The following is a 22,009-nucleotide window of genomic DNA, read 5'->3' as shown; positions in this document are numbered from 1 at the left end:
AGTGGTCGGTGGCAGTGGTCGGTGGCAGTGGACGGTGTCAGTGGTGCAGTGGTCGGTGGCAGTGGGCCGGTGTCAGTGGTCTGTGTCAGTGGCAGTGGTAGGTGTCAGTGGGGGAGTGGGCGGTGTCAGTGGGGCAGTGGTTGAGTTTTATATTTTTAAAATATATGTTCACAGTGCTTTTGGGAAAGGGGGTGGTCGGTGTCAGTGGGCCAGTGGATGATGTTAGTGGCAGTGGTCGGTGTCGGTGGGGCAGTGGTCGGTGTCAGTGGGGCAGTGGACGTGTCAGTGGGGCAGTGGACGGTGTCAGTGGTCATTGGCAGTGGTGCAGTGGACGGTGTCAGTGGGGGAGTGGGCGGTGTCAGTGGTTGGTGTCGGTGTCAGTGGGGCAGTGGACGGTTGTTGTTTTTTTTGTTACAATTTAATATATTTTTTTTTTTTTTATCAGCCTATTGGGGGCTTTGGTGACATGTCAGGGGTCTAAACAGAGACCCCTGACATCTCCCATTTGAGACAGAAAGGAGAGGGAATACAGATTCCCCAGTCCTTTCTCTACACAGAAGGGGAATGGAGGGAAGACAGCGGCTCCTCTCCATTCATACACTGAAGCAGAGTAACACGCAGGTTACTCTGCTCAGTTATCCCAGGACACAGAGCGATCGGTAACGAATGCTCTGTGTCCCATTCAGAAAAGAAAGGGGCTGGTAATTGACATACCAGCCCCTTTCTCTGCTCTCCATCCTGACAGATCCCCCGCACACACACCCCCCCCCCCCTTGCAGCCCGCAGGAGAGGAGAGGGAAGCCGGATGCGGGGGACGAGGGGGTAGGAGGAAGACAGAGGGGGATGTTGTGTACACACAGCGGAGAGGGACTGGAGGAGGAAGACATGGGGGGGGGGGGCGATGTTGTGGACGGACAGAGGAGGACACTGAGGACAGTGGGGGGGATGATCGGTGTGATAGGAAAGCTGTAAGCACCGATTTTCCCCCCCCCCCTGCATGGCTTTTCTGGTGAAAGCCACGGGAGGGAGTGAAACAGATAATGAAAAGGCATGCAGGGGGGATCGGTGCTGACAGCTTTCCAATCGCACAGCTCATCCCCCCACTATCACTGGACACTGTGAAGATGTGACAGGGGGACGTGCGCATTTTCTACTTTTACCCAGAATGCGCTCTGCCTCTCCTGCACGCTCTGGCCAAGGGGAGTGTAGAGGTGGGCGGGGAGTCTGCTGACATCATGACTCCGCCCAGCGAGCACCGAACAGACCCACCCATAGAATCAGAAACATCTAAAGGGGGGACATTTGACGGATAAGGATACATGCAGGAGTCATGTATATCCTTTATAGATCCCCACTATGGCAGTAGTTTAGAATTGATGAGAGTGGGTTTACATCCACTTTAAAGGGATAGTTCACTTTTACCACAAAACTGCCTATTCAGGGAAGGGGCATCTGTATATTAAAAACAAACTCTGCAGCTCGGACTAAAGTTGAATAATGCCCTTGCTATATATGTAGGCCACTTGCATACCTTTATGAAGCCTGACTAGAATATTCCCAGGATGTTGCTAAGTGAGGCCTAGTCATCACTACTCACCTCCACCATCACAGGAGTGAGCTCTCAAATACTGAGCTCAGAGCTACTGCAAATAGGGGAGAGAGAGAATATGTGAGGGTGTTTGAATCCAAGAAAGAGCTCGCTTCTGTGATAATGGAGGTGAACAGTGATGACTAGGCCTCACTTGGCAACATCCTGGGATTATTCCAGGCAAGCTTCATGAGGTATGTAAATGGACTACACCTATAGCAAGGGTATTATTTAGGGGTACACCCAAATGGACATTTTGGTGCCGAGCCCGAAAATGAAGGATGCACTAGACCAAAACCTAAACCGAAAAAATTACAGTTTTTTAAAAATATTTATATTTTTATATACAATTGTATTTGACTTTTTAATGAATATCATCAATTTAAATTAATATGAATTTATTGTTGCCCATTATTGGCACCTTTAGTGCAAGAAAAGCTCCAGAAAAATGCAGCCTCTAACCATCTCTTGTATCATGTCCCCAGTCTCTAACCATCTGATACAGGAGACGGTCAGAGACTGCAGACATGCTACAGGAGATGGTCAGAGACTGCAGAAATGCTACAGGAGATCAATGCAGCTTCACCAGTGTCCGTCAGATGCAACCTTCCTGTGTCTGTGCATGCAGCATGTGTCTGTGGATGCAGCCTCACCAGTGCCCCTCATGCAACCTAGCATTGCCCGGATCAGAGCGGTGATCTCCCTGTGTCATGAAGCTGTGAATTGAATTGTCTGGGCCGCAGTAACAATATCCCGTCTCCTGTGATCACACACGCTGATTCAATGTCCCACCATTGGATCAGTGTGCCGTCTGTCAAAGGAGGCAGGACATTGTTACTGCTGCCCGGGCAATTCAGTTCACAGCTCTGTGATACATGGAAATTGCCGCTCTGGAGGAGGGAGGCCTGGTGGCGAGCCAAGATGACACCCCTGTAATGGGCGGCACCAGGGACGGGGCCCTGCCTCATTTTCGGGTCTTTTAATCGCCAATATTTTCCTTTCAGCAATGTGGCAAAAACACAGTTTTCGCCCGGTGAAATTTCGGTGCATCCCTAGTATTATTCATTTTTAGTCAGAGCTGTTCACTTTATTTTAACCCTACAAACATCCCTTACCTGCATAGGCATTTTTTTGTAAAGGTGAACTATCCTTTTAACCACTTCAATACCGGGCACTTAAACACCTTCCTGCCCAGACCAATTTTGAGCTTTCAGCGCTGTCGCATTTTGAATGACAATTGCGCGGTCATGCTACACTGTACCCAAATGAAATTTTTATCATTTTTTTCACACAAATAGAGCTTTCTTTTGGTGGTATTTGATCACCTCTGCGGTTTTTATTTTTTGCTAAACAAATAAAAAAATACTGAAAATTTTGAAAAAAATAATGTTTTTTTTTTTGTTTCAGTTTCAAAACTTTGCAAATAAGTAAGTTTTCTCCTTCACTGATGGGCACTGATGGGGTTACACTGATGGGCAATGATAAGGCGGCACTGATGGGCACCGATGAGGTGGCACCAATGAAGTGGCACTGATGAGGTGGCATTGATGGACACCGATATGTGGCACTGATAGGCGGCACTGATGGGTGGCACTGATGGGTGACACGGATGGGCATTGATAGGTGGCACAAATTGGCACGGATTGGCATGGATGGGCATGGGTTAGGTGGCACAGGTGGGCATGGGTTAGGCGGCACAGGTGGGCATGGGTAGGCGGCACAGGTGGGCATGGGTAGGCACTGATAGGCGGCACAGATGGGAACTGATAGGCGGCATTGTATTATAATATATTATACTAATGGATGCCAATCAGTGCCAATCAATAATGCATGCCAATCAGTGATGCCCATTGTGGGCACTGATTGGCATCCATTATGGGCACTGACTGGAATCCCTGGTGGTCTAGGGTGGCATACCTTGTCCTTGGCATCCCTGGTGGTCTGGTGGCGTCCCTGGTGGTCCAGTGTGGGCATCCTCGGGGGGGCTGTGCTGATAATCGATCAGCACAGACCCCCCCCCCCCTGTCAGAGGAGCAGCCGATCGGCTCTCCTCTACTCGCGTCTGACAGACGCGAGTGAGGAAAAGCCAATCACCGGCTTTTCCTATTTACACTGTGATCAGCCGTGATTGGACACGGCTGATCACGTGGTAAAGAGTCTCCGTCGGAGACTCTTTACCGAGATCGTAGTTGCCGGGTGTCAGACTGACACCCCGCAACAACGATCGCCGCGATGCGCGCCCCCGGGGGCGCGCAGCGGCTCATAATCCTGATCACGTCATATGACGTCCAGTCAGGATTATGAAACCACTTTGCCGCCGTCTGTTTGCTATAGGGCGGGCGGCAAGTGGTTAAAGAAGTGTTCCAGGAAATGGCTGTGGGAAGGACATTTGGAGGTATGTTTGCATGTGTATAATTACACTTGCCTCCATTATTTCCTCTCCAAGAATACAGCTCTTCTAAAATTGTCCAGGTGTGCAGTGGAATTGTACTCCCCTTCACTCTAGTGATGCAAATGTCCATGAACTCCCTGCTGGCTTGCTGCTACTGCTTTCCTTGCCCCTGGCTTACTTTGTGAGTAAAATGGCATTTTAGTTTTAGTCCCATTTTAGTCTTCTGCAGTTGTTTTAGCCGTGTTTAGTTGACTAAATCTCTAGTACATTTTAGTCTATTAAAACTCATTTTAGTTGTCTAAAATCAAATGGGTATACTTAAATTGTAATGGATTAGTTAAACACTTATACTTAGTTTAAATCATTATATACTGCTGGAGTGAAAAATCTCATGTTATTATTTAATGTATTGAGGTATGAAGTCAAATTTCAATTTAGTTTTAGTCTTAGTCTTTTAACTAAAATGCCATTTTAGTTTTAGTGGTATTTTAGTCATCTCCATTGTTTTAGTCGACTAAAATGTTTTAGTCGACAAAATTAACAGTGCTGCTACCCAAGCAGCTGAGTTCTTGAGCATCTGAGGTATAGCCTTGTACCCTGAATATATCTGATTCTAGAAACATGGAAAAGCCCTACTGTACTGAGTGCCTCCAGCTCACACTGTTGAGGAGCCTGACATTTTTGCCCCTTTGCTTGAGTCTATATAATCTTCTGAGTTTTCACATGATCACTTTCTCCACTGTAGCCAGGGAGGTTTTCACTGTAGTCTTGCAAGATTTTGTGTGCCAAATGGTGCTATGGTTGCTGACCCAGACCTCAGTGGCCATAGGTGCACTCCTGCACCTTCCCCTGCATTTCCTTCTGATCTGCCTCTTGCATTTGTGGCCTTTGTGCCTTGAGCCATTGAGACAGTTTAATGCTGAGTTTCTCAAATCATTCACAGTCAACCCTAAACCTGAGAAGTTGCAGTCTTCTGTCATTATTTCTAAACTTAAAGATTGAACTCTCTTTGATGGAATATGCACCACCATAAAACTCGAACAGCCCTCTAGCAGTGCTGTCCTCTGTTTAGGCCCTTTTAGGGCTCCTAAACACACCAAAACATTGTTGATGCATTCCCTGTTTGCGGTCTTCCTTTATGGAGACCAAAAAAAAATCCAAAGAAGCTTGTTGTACTTCCCAAATTTGAACTGTTTGAGGAGGATTTTGTTAAAAAGTGGTCTGACCCGTTTATGACACCTTCATCCTATTGGAGAATCCACCTTAAGTTTAGGACCCCAGACAAGCAGCTGGAGACCCTTTCTAAAATTCTGTTCTCACTTGCGGGCCCTGTGCTGAGACTTGTGTTGTCTATGACAGAAGTCTCCAAACTATGGCCCTCCAGGTGTTCAGGAACTAAAATTCCCATCATGCCTAGTCATGTCTGTGTATGTCGGAGTTTTACAATGCCGCATGGGAAGTGTAGTTCTGCAACAGCCGGAGGGCCGTAGTTTGGAGATCTCTGGTCTATGACCTTAATCTCTTGAACTGTAGCTGACGTATCTAAGGCCATTTGGAGGAACCTGACCACTAGGGATGAGCTCCGGAGTGTTCATATACAGCACGTGCAGAGTCCGCCAGGATGTCGGCGCTGCGCTAATCACAGGCAGTGAGACATTTCCCAATCTCTGCAGCCGCGCATCGGGACAATGTCTCACTGCCTGTTATTTATCACAGCATAGTGCCGACATCCTGGCGGGCTGCGCACATGCTGTATGCGAACACGCCGGAGCTCATCCTTGCTGACCACTACAGCTATATCAAAGTCTGATGCACAGTCCGCCTTCAAAATCCTGGACTTCAGAGTCAGACAAAACCAGCATGAAGGTTAAGACAAAACCTTAGATAAGTCAGCATGAGGGTGTGCACACTGTTTCCAAAGTAGGGGATGGCTTAGTATTTGTGGACACCCCGATTCTTCTTAGTTGCTTGGCTATGAGAGGTGGTTTTCCAGGGACTACAAGTTGGTTTCGCTCCCAGTCCTAAATGATCAACATTCTGGAACTAACTTTGGGTAATTTGAATGTCCCTGCAACTGTGGACCTCCCAGCTGAAGGATCATCTGATCCGGATTCAGTCGAACAACCCCACAGCAGTGCCATACATAAATCATCAAGGTGGAAATCGAAGCCATGGCAAGAGAGGTAGAGTGAATCCTGTCCTGTACAAAACTTCACATTCTAGCCCTGTTCATTGTTTCATTGGAGACCTTTAGTAGGCAGATTTTCTCAGCTGGCAGTGCCTGGATTCCGGATGATGGTTCCCTACACCAGAAGGTGTTCCAGGATCTGTGTCACTGGTGGGAGATTCTAGATTTGGACCTCCTGCTTCAATAGCAAACTGTCTTCAGGTACAGATATACAGCGGAAGCAGTGGATGCTCTGGTGGCTCCATGGAATCCATACACTGATCTATGCCTTGCTTCACAGGATCGAGATGCAGGGCATTCTGGTGATCCTTATAACCCCTAACGGATGTGCTACTCCGACCTCATATGATTCCTGGCAAGACACTTGTGCTTTTGCAAACAGTTCAGATCTGCTGGCTTAAAGACTGCTTGCCACCCTGCTTCAGTAAATGGCTTTAATCACAGAGCTGGTAAAGCCCAGGTTCTCAGGGACAGAGGCATCTTTATATCAGTGAGCTCTACAATGCTTAACGTTTTAGGAAGTCTACATCCTGCAAGGTTTGTCACCTCACTTGGAATGCATACTCTAATTAGTGCAAGACCAGACATTTCCATCCATGAATCTCTGGGATGAATCCTGGCCTTTTAAAAAAAGAAACTGAATTTGCATTTGAACCTTAGCACTATTAAGGATCAGTTCTCTACTTGCAATCTTGTTTCAGAGATTACTGACTTCCCATTGTTTGCTCAAGACTTTTGTGCAAGGTGTCTCCCATGTGGTGGCAACTGTGTGCTCCTTCATGACTTACTTGATCTAAATGTTTTTTTTTTTTTTTACTGCCACTTCAAAAACCGCCATTTTAACTGATCAGATATTCCCCTTCGACTCTCACTCACAAGATTGTGTTTTTTGTTGTCACCACCTCTGCAGGGTGAGCAATTGAGCTGTTGATGTTCAGGCCTTTTCTGGTGCAAGCTTCATGCATAAGTCTTTCAGGGGAGTTTTTTGAGCTGCAGACAGTCCCCAGTTCTGTTTTTGTGGGCCTGTTAGCATTTTGTTTGACTGATTCTGGATGTCCCTACAATCTGAGTACCTGTGTCTTAGTGGATGAAAAAGGCAATGGGAGTTTTGCATTAAAGAAATGTTTTCTTGGAGCCGATTGAGGAACATAGGTTTTACCCTTCTGTTTATGATCATGCTCTTGGTACTGTTTTTTTTTTTATTTATTTTTTTTTTTACCACAAAACTAAGACATGCTGGGAGAAAGATGGGTTATCTAGGGCTGGTCCACAGTTTTTTCTTTTTTTTGGCCACTGTGCACCCCTTCTGTAGGTGGCACTGTAACTCCACAGTATCCGTTTACCTGTTCCCTCAATGGGCTCCAAGAAATGGACTTTACGGTAAATACAAAAATCCCGATTGTTGTTTTTTTTTCTGGATTTTTGTAGTCTTGTGACTTCTCCATTCTTCTACTTCCTGTTGTCTTGCAGTGGGTGCAGGAAACGGTTTTGTTTAGCACTCACACATCAGCACTTGTACAGTGACTATATGTCCCAGAAGTCTGTGATTTGAGATGCTGTGGTCATGGACACTAGGGGTGCCCATCTGCACTGGTCTCACAATTTAATTTAATTACAATTATCCTGTCCACGATTCAATTCCGCCATGCATCACGATTACTGTGAATGGTTTTTATCCACAAATTAAAGCAGTCAGAAGAACTTTTTTTTATTTTCATTTGCTCTTAGTGAGGTATCCTATTTGGGGAGGGTAATTCTCATAACCATCCTAAAAGAGGGCTACAAGTTATTCACTTTCAGTTCATTACAGAGAACGAAGGGGCATTCTTTACATCTAGAGGAAACACAGAACGACTTATTTGCCATAAGAGCAGTGAAAATGTGGAATAGACTGACTCTCTCACAAACTAGTTCTGGGCTGCTCAGTAGATTGTTTTCAACAAAGACCTGAAATGCATTCCTGTCCTAAATGCACAAAATATAAGTGATAGTGACTGGGGGAATGGGGTCAGGTAGAAGGGTGGTGGGGGGGGGGGGGTGAATGGGATCAGCAGAGGGAGGGATGGTGGGATACATGGGATCAGTGGACAGAGTGATGGTGGGATGGATAGGATTAAGCAGAGGGATGGTGGGGTGGATGGGATTAGGGGCAGAGGCATGGTGGGATGGATAGGATCAGGCAGAGGGATGGTGGTGGGATGGAAGGAGGCTTTATCCACCAAGCAGGCTCTGCCTCTGTGTGTCTTTAGGGGAGACAGAGCAATGCACAGAGCGACGGATGACATCAGGGATTGATTCGCCCAACTGCCAGCATCGATGCAGAATCGCGAACGTCTGAAACGCAAAGCATCGATGCTGCGAATATATATTCAACACCCCTAATGGACACTGTGCAGTTTGGGCCAATACTAAAGCATACTTGTTGTGGTGGCACCCCTGTAGTGCTCTACTTCTCTCATTTCTGACAACCCTGCAGCCACTATGTCTGTCTATATTATGGGGACACATATCACAGCTTACACCATTTGTTTTAGGGCCATGCCTGCATTTGTGATCCTTGTGGGCGCTTTTTTGGTGGCAGCGTCACTACTCCTCTTCCCCCTCATTCTGCATGCAATTTGTCTTGAGCTAGAGACCCTATTCTATCTACCACTTCGATGTAACATCCTTTGGGGTACAAGGAATGTGATGAGGCATTATGGAAGAACTAAAAGACCATGTTGTGAATTTTGTAAACTGTAGCCACACTCTGAGTATGTCTAACCTTGCCTTTTAATTACATCATGCCGTGCTGCACCTATCGCCCATTGTTGTTGTTACTCCCCTGAAGAAGGAGTTTATTATATTCTGAAACATGTTGGGATCTTCCATGTAATTGTCTGTGGTTTGATCTCCTACCACAAGACCAACCGTGTGTATGACACCGGTTCTGTATTGTATTTTGTATGTCTACCAATTTCGGTTTTTGTGATGTTTACACTATCATTTTATATATTATAGTAAAACTTTTGTACTTTTACTATACTTTTCTACTCTCTCTTGTCTGGTTTGACCACTGCTTTCAAAGTGTCGGGGACACCCCTCCATTTTCTTCTCTGTCTATTTGGGATGTGGCAGTGAGTCTCTTCTCAATATATCCTGTAGCAACAAGAAGACCAAAAATGTAAAGGAGTTCTGGTTTAATTTATTTTATTTTGCTTCAAAACTCCAGAAGTATAACAATTTTGTTTGTGTGTGTGTGTGTGTGTGTGTGTGGGGGGGGGGGGGGGTGGTGGTATGGGTGTGTTACACCATCACTTTAGCTATAAGTTCTAAATTGCTGAAGTGCATAACTCTGGATTTACTTTCTTTTTAGATCCAATTTTGAATTTTCACATCTTCAATCCAAAGACCCCGAAACATGCAGCCAGCCTCAGTGTAGCAAGTTTCAGCCGTACCTTCACAAAGCCAAAGCTGGTGAGGCTACTGCATGTAGTACAAGTCTTCCTTTTATAAAGGTAATGAAAATAACATTTTATTTTCCTGTTCCTTTTTAGTTCCATTATCCTTTGACCTTAAAACAATCAATCAAAATCTTCTGGTTACCTGCAAACGAAAATGTGTCAAATATGTAGAAGATCCAATAAGTCGATTTCCATGTGCCGAAAGGTTTGACTCGAAGCCTTGTGTTTTGGCTAATGCTGGATTCAGATCTGGGAGGTATTACTGGGAAGTGGAAGTTGGAGGTGGCATATATTGGACAATTGGGGTTGCTAAATCATCAGTCCGCCGCAAAGGGCCATTTAGAATTGAGCCCAATGGTGGAATATGGGCAATAGGTCTACTTGGCATGTATATGGATCGATACTATGCCTTCACCAATCCTGATACCCTCTTAAATCCTCGGTCACACCCTGAAAGGATTGGCGTCTACCTAAACTGCGATGAAGGCTGTGTTTCTTTTTACAATGCTGTACACTTTGAACACCTTTTCACATTCAAATCTCTCCAGGTTCATGATAAAATATTCCCATTTTTTTGTGTGGGGGCTGTGGGAACAGAATTGAGACTTGACGACGAATAGATTTCAATTATTTTTTATTTTTTTTAGCTCCTTGCTGTATGTGCCAATATACCAAAGATGCTATGTCTTTTCATATTTTCCACTTTTATGTGGCAATGGTCTTTATGTAGAAAATAACTTTTAAAATATTATACATGTTAATGGATTATATGTTTTTAACACATTTTTTTCAGTATTTTAAATTTACAGTTTTTTGTCATCTAGAATGAAGCATTACTGTATTGTACATTTTTAAAGCCTAAGTTTACCTAAAACAAAAATACAACATTAGCGCAAGGGATATTGCTTGTCTTTGGTGAAAAGTGTCCATTGTGCTGCTGTGTCCTTCTTTTGCCAAAATTTTCCTCCTCCGATAAACCCCCTTCCACCGCAGCCATAAGCAGTGAGTGTTAATAGAACTAAGGTGCTCTGGCAGGTACCGATCCGGATCTTCCCAACGCCAGCCTCCCCCTCTCCTGCACCCTCTGGAACACTTGTTCTGTCTGCAACAAACTCACTGCTATTCATGACCTCTTTGTCACCAATTCCTTTAATCTACTTGCTCTCGCCGAAACCTGGCTCCACAAATCTGACGCCCCCTCTGCTTTCCTCTCCCAGGGTGGCCTTCACTGGACTCACTCCCCTAGGCCTAATGGATGCAAAGGAGGTGGAGTGGGATTCCTCATATTCCCCCAAAGCACCTTCCAGGTTATTCACTACCCTCCCTCTCATCATTTGCAGCTCACTGTATACATCTATTCTCTCCTACATCCCTAAGAATTGTTGTGATCTACCAGCCCCCTGGACCATTATCGACTTTCCTTGATGAGTTCTATGCCTGGCTACCCTACTTTCTCTCTTTGGAAATTCCCACAATCCTTCTTGGTGATTCCAACATCCCTGCTAATACAAACACTCCTCCTGCTGCTTCTAAACTTCTTAGCCTAACCTCTTCATTTGACCTGAAGCAATGGGGTACAGGCTTCTACTCACTCTGATGGCAACACCCGTGACCTTGTATTCTCCTACCTTTGCACTCCACGCAACTTCTTAAACAATCCTTTTCCTCTCTCCGACCATCACCTTATTCATTTCTCTCTTTCCCTGTCTTCCACCACCTTTCCCCCCAATCGCCTAACCATCACCCATAGAAACTTTTGCAACTTCAACTCTTCTCTCCTGTATTCTGCTACTGACCACCTCTGTGACAAAATCTCTCCCCTGTCCTGCCCCAACCAAGCCACTTCCATGTACAATAAATCCCTGTCCTCCACCCTGGACAAGCTTGCTCCCCTCACTACACGCAGAATCAGGCCTCGACCCCTACAACCCTGGCAAACAGATGACACTAAAAATTCTCAAAAAATATAGTCGTGCTCTTGAATGTCTGTGGCACAAGACCAAGTCTCAAAGACTTCAACCAATTCCAATCTGCCCTCCAAAAATGCTATTCTTTCCTCCACACTGCCAAGCAGACCTATTTTACAACTCTTATTAACACCTTCTCATCCAGTCCCCATGAACACTTCTCTACCTTCAACTCTCTACTTTACATCCTCCGCTGCCTCCACCCACTGACTCACTCACTGCCCAGGAGATTGCTAATCACTTCAAAAACAAGATTGATACAATCCGTGATGAACTCTCCACTCTACAGGTATCTCCTCCAGTTAAGACCCCCATATTAACAGGTACAATTGACACACCCCTTATTCAAATCTGCTACTACAGACAAAGTTGCTAAACTCCTTTCTAACGCCCACCTGCCCCCTGGACCCTATTCCCTCTCAGACACTACGGTCGCCCTCTGATTCTACCCTACACTCTTTAGCTCACATCTTCAATCTCTCGCTCACCTCTGGCATTTTCCCCAATGCTCTAAAACATGCACTGGTCACCGCCATACTTAAAAAGCCGTCCTTGGACCCTACCAATCTTAACAACCTACGCCCTATCTCCTTGCTCCCCTTTTCCTCTGAACTCCTTGAATGCCTGGTTTACAACTAACTGAGTGACCACCTCATTAAGAATAACCTTCTTGATCCCCTTCAATCTGGATTTTTGCCCTCAACCCTCCACAGAAACTGCTCTTTTAAAATTCACAAATGACCTACTAACTGCAAAAACCAACAGACGCTATTCTGCACTCCTATTTCTGGACCTTTCAGCTGCCTTTGACACGGTTGACCACCCCCTCCTCCTCAAAAAAACTTTACTCCCTTGGTCTCCGTGACTGCGTTCTTCAGTGGCTCTCGTCCTACCTATCCCAACGCACCTTCAGTGTCACTTACAATTCTACTTCCTCCACTCCTCTTCCTATCTCTGTCAGGGTTCCCCAAGGTTCTGTTCTGGGTCTCTTTTTTATTTTCAATCTACACCTCTTCCCTGGGTCAGCTGATGGCCTCTCACGGCTTTCAATATCATTTCTACGCTGACGACACACAAATCTATCTCTCCACCCCTCAACTCACTCAATCAATCTCTTCACGCATCACTAACTTACTAACAGACATATGTGTATGAATGTTACACCACTTCCTCAATCTCAACTTCTCCAAAACCGAACTTATAATATTTCCTCCCCCACGTGCCTCTTCCCCTGAGTTATCTGCCAAGAGCAATGGCACAACCATCCACCCATCCCCACATGTCGGTGTGCTAGGTGTTATCCTGAACTCTGGACTCTTCTTTCAGCCCCACGTCCAATCACTTACCAAAGCTTGCTGCCTCAATCACCACAACATCTCTAAACGACGTACCTTTCTAACCAATGAAACCACAAAGCTCCTGATTCACTCCCTGGTTATCTCTCGCCTTGACACTACTGCTACTCCCTCCTCATTGTCTTACCTTTTAAATAGACTATCCCCCCTTCAGTCCATCATGAATGCTGCTGCCAGACTCATCCACCTTACAAACTGCACAGTGTCTCCTACCTCTCTATGCCAATCCCTCCATTGGCTGCTGCTTGCCCAACAAATTAAATTCAAAATACTAACAGTAAGTTACAAGGCCATCCACAACTCTGCCTCCAGCTACATCACTAGCCTAGTCTCAAAATACCAACCTAATTCCCTCCCATGACCTCCTGCTCTCTGGCTCCCTCATCACCTCCTCCCATATCCTCCTCCAGAACTTCTCCCGAGCCTCGCCCATCCTCTGGAATTTGCTACCCCAATCTGTCAGACTGTCTCCAAATGTATTCTCTTTTAGGCGATCCCTGAAAACTTTCCTCTTCAGAGAAGCCTATCCTGCCTCCATCTAGCAACGTCACTATTTTCTCCATTAGCTCATCCCCCACAGCTATTACCCCTTTGTATAATTTGACCCTTCCTCCTAGATTGTAAGCTCTAATGAGCAGGGCTCTCTGATTCCCTCCTGTAACGAATTGTATTGTAATTGTACTGTCTGCCCTAATGTAAAGCGTTCCTTAAACTGTCGGCGCTATTTATATCCTGTACTATAATAATAATAATTACCCTACTATGCCTGCCCTTTTCTGCCCAGCTCATCCATTCATAGAAACTACTGCAGTAAAACAAGTTTTATGACGGGAGGACAGGCAGTTGATTGATGGGTCGGCCCCCTCCATACATGGAGCTATAGTACAGTTGTGTTCAATATAATAGCAGTCTAACATCTCTAACCAGCTCAATCACTGTTTCTTTTCTTACAACGGGACACAGAGCCATAGTAATTACTATGTGGGTTATATCGGTGCTGCTGGACACTGGCACGCCCCTAAGGCGTGTACTCTCCCCCCCCCCCCCATATAACCCCTCCCATTACTTGGAGTCCTCAGTTTTTTTCGCCAGTGTCTAAGGTGTTGGGCACAAGTAAAGATGTGCTGTGCTGAGCTCCAAGGGCAGTATTTTGATGAGAGCCAGCCATGCTGACCAGATCCATTCTGATGTCTTTTATAATGAGCTAAATGAATGGTACCCGGACCTCGTAATCTGAAGAAACAAGCTTTTGCTTGCGAATGCTTCTCTTTGAAAGCTGGGCCCTGGGATCCTGTACTTTTTGGTAGTAAGGCCATAATGTTTTTACTGGCAGGGTGCTGTCACAGGTCCAGGATTGTGGGATAACCTGAGAGTTCCCCGGTTCCTGAAGTTTTCCTTTAAGGTCTCAAGCCTACCGTCCAGGAAGTGTTTTTCTTCTCTAGGTTACATCTAGAGTTTCAAGAGCCCAGATGGCCCAGTCGGCTTTCGATCCGAGGGTCCGGGTCCTGTTTGGGTGCTGCCTGTGGGGTCCTTGGTGCTGCTGATGCGGCAGTCTTATGCAAGAGTGAACGTCTCCTCAAAGAATGCTCCTAAGGTTCCAAAAAAAAAAAGAGAAGTGTCTCTTTCTGGTCTCTGGATCAGCTGTTATCTCAGTCAGTCATTTCAGAGATTCCCTTAGTGTAACAGGGGTTTTTGGCTCAAACCTTTTAAGGTCCCAGAGCCAAGCGGAGAGGTAATACCCATTCTAGATCTCGGAGATCTGAATCGGCACTTAAACATCCGAACCTTTCATAATTCAATCAGCTGTGTCTATCCTGCAAGGAGGGGAGTTGCATATTTCCATGTGCCAAAGTTTCCCGCTTAACAGAAATCTCTGATAGAGAGATATATAGTTATTTTTATCAATCGTGGCACTGCCATTCGACTTAGCCACAGCACTACGAGTGTTCTGAAGGATTCTGGCACCTCCTTTAGCCAGGTTAAAGGCTCAAGGCATAGCGGTCCTAGCCTATTAGAAGATCTGCTTTGAATAGATCATTCAGTCTCAGGTCTAAAACCAGAGTCTGATCTCAGCTGTAGATAGCTGAAATCTCTAGGTTGGGTTCTCAGCCTAGGAAGAGTCTCCTTAAAACCATCATGGAAAAGCATTTTACAGGTAAGCTGTGAGGACAGTGAAGCATTGTGATATGGGGATGTTTCTCATACTATGGTGTTGGGCCTTTTTTTTTTTTTTTTTTTTGCATACCAGGGATCATAGATCAGTCTGAATATATCAAACGACAAGACGACCGACCCCAAACACGCCAGTAAGCGAGCAGCATCTTGGTTCCAGACCAACACGATTAATGTTATGGAGTGGCCAGCCCAATCCCCAGACCTTAATCCAATAGAAAACTTGTGGGGTGACATCAAAAATGCTGTTTGAGGTACAACCAAGTAATGCAGAGGAATTATGGAATGTAGTGCAATCGTCCTGGGCTGCAATACCTGTTCACAGGTGCCAGAAGTTGGTTGACTCCATGCAACACAGATGTGAAGCAGTTCTCAAACGGTGGTTATACAACTAAATATTAGTTCAGTGATATACATGAAAGCTAAATCTTCACGCACTTTTCAGTTTATACAGTAAATGTTTGAGTTTGTAAACCAAAATGCAGACACTTTTTTTTTTTAAAGCCGAATATTCCTTTTTCTTCAATTTCTGTAAAGAAATAACACATTTTAGGCATTTTGATTTGGAATAAACTGCAGTGTTCTGAATGCATTTGTGTGTATGAAAATAAAAGCTACTCTAAGGATTTTGAACTTTACTCACTTTTTTTAAACACCCTGCTATTATTTGTAACACAACTGTATCAATGGGCACAGAACAGAAATGGGAATTCTTCAAAAAGACTGTTGGGGACCTCACTGCAAAGTATATTCCCATGGGCAATAAGTTTAAAAGGCTAAAAACAAAACCTATGTGGCTCACGGCCAAAGTTAAAAAAGCTATAAACTGTAAGAGAAGAGCTTTTAAAAAATATAAAAATGAAGGATCACTAGTGTCATTTAAATGTTACAAAGAAATTAACAGTATATGTAAAAAGGAAATCAAGGATGCAAAAATTCAAAACGAACGACAGATTGCAAAAGATAGTAGGACAAACCCCAAAAAATTCTTCAAATATATTAATAGTAAAAAGGTCAAGTCTGAGCATGTAGGCCCTTTACAAAACAATCTAGAGTTTGTGACTGGGGACAAAGAGAAGGCTAATTTATTAAACACTTTCTTCAGCTCTGTGTACACAAAAGAGCATGGGGGAGCTCATGTCCATAATGGGGGTGGTAGTGACACAGCCCCAAATGATCCACAATGGCTCAAAAGGGATATGGTCCAGAAATACTTAGACAGAATAAAGGTGGCTAAAGCACCTGGACCTGATGGCATCCACCCACGGATCCTAAAAGAATTGAGCTCTGTAATTTCAGAGCCATTGTATCTAATTTTTAGGGACTCATTAATGACGGGAATAGTCCCACTGGATTGGCGCAGGGCGAACGTGGTGCCTATATTTAAAAAGGGATCAAAGTCTTTACCAAGTAACTATAGACCTGTTAGCTTAACTTCTATAGCTGGGAAGATACTGGAGCGTTTAATAAAAGACCACATCGACGAGTTCTTGCTGAACAATAACACTTTAAGCAACAGACAGCATGGATTCATGAAAGACAGAAGTTGTCAGACAAATCTGATTTCTTTTTATGAGGAGGTAAGTAAAACCTTGGACAGAGGGGTGGCGGTGGACGTGGTATACTTGGATTTTGCAAAAGCATTCGATACTGTTCCGCACACACGGCTCATGTGTAAGGTAAAGTCTACAGGTTTGGAAATATCAGTTTGTAAATGGATAGAAAATTGGCTAGAAGACAGAATTCAAAGAGTCGTGGTTAATGACTCTTACTCTGAATGGTCTAAGGTTATCAGTGGTGTACCCCAAGGTTCAGTGTTGGGACCCTTACTTTTTAACATCTTTATAAATGATATTGGGTCTGGCATCAAAAGTAATATTTCTGTCTTTGCAGATGACACCAAGATATGCAGTGGAATAACGTCTTTACAGGATGTCTCCAATTTACAAGCCGACCTCAATACACTGTCTAATTGGGCGACTATGTGGCAGATGAGGTTTAATGTTGATAAATGTAAAGTTATGCACTTGGGGCCTAAGAATATGCATGCATCATACATGCTAGGGGGAGTACAACTGGGGGAATCCATAGTGGAGAAGGATCTGGGGGTTTTGGTAGACCATAAGCTCAATAACAACATGCAATGCCAAGCTGCTGTTTGCAAAGCGAGCAAAGTCCTTTCTTGTATTAAGAGAGGTATGGACTCCAGAGAAAGAGATATAATTTTGCCCCTGTTCAAATCATTAGTAAGACCTCACCTGGAATATGCCGTTCAGTTTTGGGCACCAGTTCTCAAAAAGGATATCGGGGAACTGGAGAAAGTGCAGAGAAGGGCAACCAAACTGATAAGAGGCATGGAGGAACTCAGCTATGAGGAGAGATTAGAGGAACTAAATTTATTCACTCTTGAGAAGAGGAGATTAAGGGGGGATATGATTAACATGTTCAAATATATTAGGGGTCCATATAGTGAACTTGGTGTTGAGTTGTTCTCTGTACGGTCAACCCAGAGGACACGGGGGCACTCTTTACGTCTAGAGGAAAAGAGATTTCAGCTTCAAGTACGGAAAGGTTTCTTCACAGTTAGAGCAGTGAAAATGTGGAATAGACTCCCACCAGAGGTGGTTCTGGCCAGTTCAGTAGATTGCTTTAAGAAAGGCTTGGATACTTTCCTGATGGTACATAATATAACTAGGTACTAACATAGGTAAAGTTGATCCAGGGAAAATCCGATCGCCTATTGGGGGATCAGGAAGGAATTTTTTTCCCCTGCTGTAGTAAATTGGAGCATGCTCTGCTGGGTTTTTTTTTCGCCTTCCTCTGGATCAATTGTGGGCATAAAATTGGGTATCTGGATTGTACGATTATTTTTTATTTTATTTATTTGTTTTTAAGGTTGAACTGGATGGACTTGTGTCTTTTTTCAACCTGACTAACTATGTAACTATGTTACTATGTAACTATGTATGTATCATTGAAGGAGCTGGGTGAAAAGGGTGGGCATAGTGGGGCACTCTTGATGACTGCCTGCTACAGCCCCTTAGTTCTATTAATTCCCATCACAATGGAAGATTACAGGGATGGGGCCATCAGAGGCTGAAGATTTTGGTGAAAGGATGACACAGCAGCACGGGAACATATTTCACTAAAGATAAGTAATGTCCCTTAAACTGATTTTTTTTTTGTTTTTATTTTATAGGTAAATGAATTATCCAATATAAGATTTAATAATATATTCTTTCATGTTCCCTGTAAATGTGTAATTTGTTATTGTTTTATCCATTGTACTGCCATTTTAATATTGTAGCAACAAAATAAGAACTGCCTGTGTATTCCTTTACATATCTGCTTGTTTCTACTGTCTGAGAATAATTTGTAGAAAGACATTGTCACATTGCCTGAAATGATAGTATCTTTGTAGTAATGCTTCCTGATTCACCTTAAATTTGATGAAAATTAAGGTCATTTGGTAAAACGTTAAATGTAGGGGACCTTACACTACTTAACTAAATCATCTGCCTCATTGTAACCCATTATCTGCCAGAGTTGTTTTGCATTTGTTTGCACACGTTAAAAAAAAAAAAAACTATTTAGGCCTGGAAATTACATAAAACCCCAAAACATTATATATTTTCTGAAAGCAGACACCCTAGAGAATAAAATAGTGGTATTTCCAATTATGTCACACATTATTAGTGCACCAGCTTATGAAACACAAAATTTCAGTTAAAAAACAAAACAAAAACAAAAAACGCTGAAATTAATTTTAGGGCACAAAAGTACAATATTTACCCCGTTAGTTGGTAAAAGATAAAGAATTTGTTTGTCTGTAAATACCCAACAAATCAGTCCTAAAAATTGGGTGCACCCATGAAAAGTCAACAACGGTACATCAGTACCGTATATTTTCCATAGGTGACACTTTAAAATCCCCTACAGATCAGCAGTTTGGAGGTAACGATGAATAATGGGCCTCACTCCAACATGTGCATGTATGTAGGGGAGGGGGTTCAAACACTTTTTTTGGAGGGGAATTTAATTTTACCCCCAAATCCACCCGTGTATGTTTTCACCAACAGCATTGTGCAGTCTTTCCTTGTCCCTGGCAGCATTCTCCAATCATCCCTCCCACAATCAACACTTTCCAATACTTTCCTGCTAGCACTTTTTAATCCTCATTTGATCTCTGTACCTGCTCATTTGCTCTTTCTGCCAGTCTGGGAAACTGTGGTTTGCTAGTGCTGCCTGTGCTTAATGCTTTGCTATAATTTCCTCCTCCCACTGCTGTGCCGAAGCTCAGGACACTGCACCATCAACTTGCTCAACAGGGAAGGTGTGACTATTTTGTTGTAGCTGGTTGGAGTTATCCCTGAAGTGGCCAAGGTTCCCTCTTGTACAGGCAAGCATGCTGGGATTTAAAGGAGAAGTCCAGACTGAGCTTGTTTGGCTGGGCTTTTCCTATTCATTCGTAATTGGTTTTGTAATCCTGTGACCCGTTTTCAGCAGAGTGCGGACTTCAGTCACAGGAATCAGTCCAGGCACCGCATAATCGTGACAAAGTATGGTTCCGCCAGGTGCTTGGGCAAGTGCCCGTCTCAGCCTCTCAGCGAGCCGCTGAGAGGCTGAGACAGCCGCTTCCCACCCCTCCACAGCTCAGCGCTCCAGTGAGCGTGGAGGAGCAGAGCGGAGAGATGCTGTTTGACAGTCAGCAGCTCTCTGCTCGGGGAGCTGTGAGAACCGAGCAATCGGTGGTGTTCGATCGCTCTGTTCTCAGTACAGAGGCAGCGAGGGACAGATGCAGCATCAGACCGATGCTGCATCCACCTAGATGAGTATGATTGGGCAAAAAAAACAAAAAACTTTTAAACTTGTAGCCATGTACATTTTGCCTTTGCAGTTACAGCAGCCACCATGCAAAAGGATACCACAGGAAGATCTGCAGAGCCATAGCAGCTGAGAGAACCCTGAGGACATATTCCCCAAGTTTTCTTGCAGGCTAGTCCTCCTTCACTCTATAATCTGTTCCACACCCATACTCCTCTCTTGCACATACTGCCTGCTCTCATATCCTCCACACTCTTTCCAGCACATACTCTCTGATGTCATATCCTCCACACTTTTTTTCTTCCACACATACTTTCTATCATACCCGCTGCACTCCAGTCCTGCACAACTAGTCTCTTATGATTCCCTCTGCATTCTGCTCCTGCCCATGCTGACCACCGCTGTACCCTCTGCAATGAAACACTTGGTCTGCTTTAATCCCCTTTTCTGTACATATTTCCAATTTTCACATCTTCCACACTTCTCTCCTGAAAATACTGTCTGCTTTCATACCCTCTGCACTCCTCTCTTACATGTGTTTCTCAGTATGATACCCCGTACACTGCTCTCCTGCTTGTACTGGCCACTGTCAAACCTTCTGCACTCCACTATCATTGATGCTGAATCCTAAACAGTTCTTTACCATTGTTTATAATATCCTTAACCTTGCCCATTCTTGAACAATTAAGGTATGTTTCCTTTATACGGTGTGGATTGCAATTCGCACAATTCCCCCATCAATACAGACAGTGCTAACAGGGGAATCCCTTCTGGCAAGCAATTGTCTACTCCCGGCGGGGGGCAGGGATGGGCAGGAGAATAAAGTGATTATCGGCAGCTGCTGAACCGGCCGAGAGTCAAAACGTGTATGGCTGGCCTTATGCTGATGACTGTTCTGCCTGTATATGTAAGTTGCTAAAATAAGGTTACAACCCATACAGGCTTCACTATATGCTGCTTTATTTCTGTCTGGTAACGATATCCCCTTGATTGGGTGAGACACCCACTGACTGTTGGAGGTTTGCAGGCTGTTATGCTGTCTGGGACAAGTGAACGGATGCAAGCCTTGTAGTGTGTTTAAACCATCTACTTACCAGTGATTGAAGATGGGAAGTGGTTCATCAATGCCTATTACATACTGAGTTTTGGTAAGCAGATTGGAGTCTCACGTGGTGTGGTGTGCTTCTCTTTTCACACTGAAAACTGGTGAAGGGATTACAACTCTCCTCCAACATTTTAAATACTGTTGTTTTTGTATTAGCGTCACATGTGGACTTTTTACTTTTATTATTTGCTTAGCAACAAATAGTGCTTGCTGCTTTAATCAGGATTTTTTTAATCTCAAATATTCTTTTCAGTAGCGCAGATACCCACCTGTTCATATTGTTTTGCCTTTTTATTTTTGTTACACCTTTCCTTGCAGTCATGAAATGCTGTACACAAACAACATTTATATATTTTTTTCCTACAAATAGAGCTTTCTTTTGGTGGTATTTGATCACCGCTGGGTTTTATTTTTTTGCGCTATAAACACTATTTTTTACTTTCTGCTATAAAACATATCCAATAATTATTGCATCTACAAACTATGGTATATATGCTCGAATTTTATTTTTTACACTAGTAATGGCGGCGATCAGCTACTTTATAGCAGGGCTGTGATAGTATGGCGAGCAGTCTGACACTTGTGGGAACCAGTGACACTAATACAGTGATAAAAATACTGTCCCTGTACTAACCTCGTTGGCTGGGAAGGGGTTAACGTCTAGGACAATCAAAGACCTAAGTGTGTGCCTATTTAGTGTTTTTGTGTTGACTGTGCTGCTTTTACTAAGGGATGTAACAGTTTTCTTACCTTCTGCGCAGGGAAACAAAAACTTCTGCATCCCCACTGACCGGACAGAGCTCTGTATTGTTTACACTTACTGAGTTCTGTCCTGTCTTCCTCCTCGCTGATCAGTGGGTACTGGGAGTCATCGATTGACCGGCTTGTGCTGTGCACCCCCTACCCAGAATTGTGAGATCACGTACTAGGTACGTGATCCGTCAAAGAGAGCCACTTTGCCATCATATAACGGCA

At 44.1% G+C, this 22,009-nt stretch overlaps 1 protein-coding gene across 1 annotated transcript in view; it reads left to right on the top strand.

The window, feature by feature from the left end:
* The window catches only part of LOC143983720 (E3 ubiquitin-protein ligase TRIM39-like), a 29,699-nt gene extending 13,886 nt beyond the window's left edge, over positions 1-15,813 (top strand). Inside the window, 2 exon segments of the mRNA XM_077483744.1 lie at positions 9,524-9,624; positions 9,705-15,813. Coding sequence (XP_077339870.1) covers positions 9,524-9,624; positions 9,705-10,231 — 628 coding nt within the window. The 3' untranslated portion in view covers positions 10,232-15,813.
* The last annotated feature ends 6,196 nt before the right edge of the window (positions 15,814-22,009 follow it).

This window comes from Lithobates pipiens, unplaced genomic scaffold (genome assembly GCF_037356315.1).
Source record: "Lithobates pipiens isolate NorthernLeopardFrog02 unplaced genomic scaffold, aLitPip1_a1.2 Scaffold_16, whole genome shotgun sequence".
NCBI lineage: Eukaryota > Metazoa > Chordata > Amphibia > Anura > Ranidae > Lithobates > Lithobates pipiens.
This window is presented reverse-complemented; position numbering and strand designations above follow the sequence as displayed.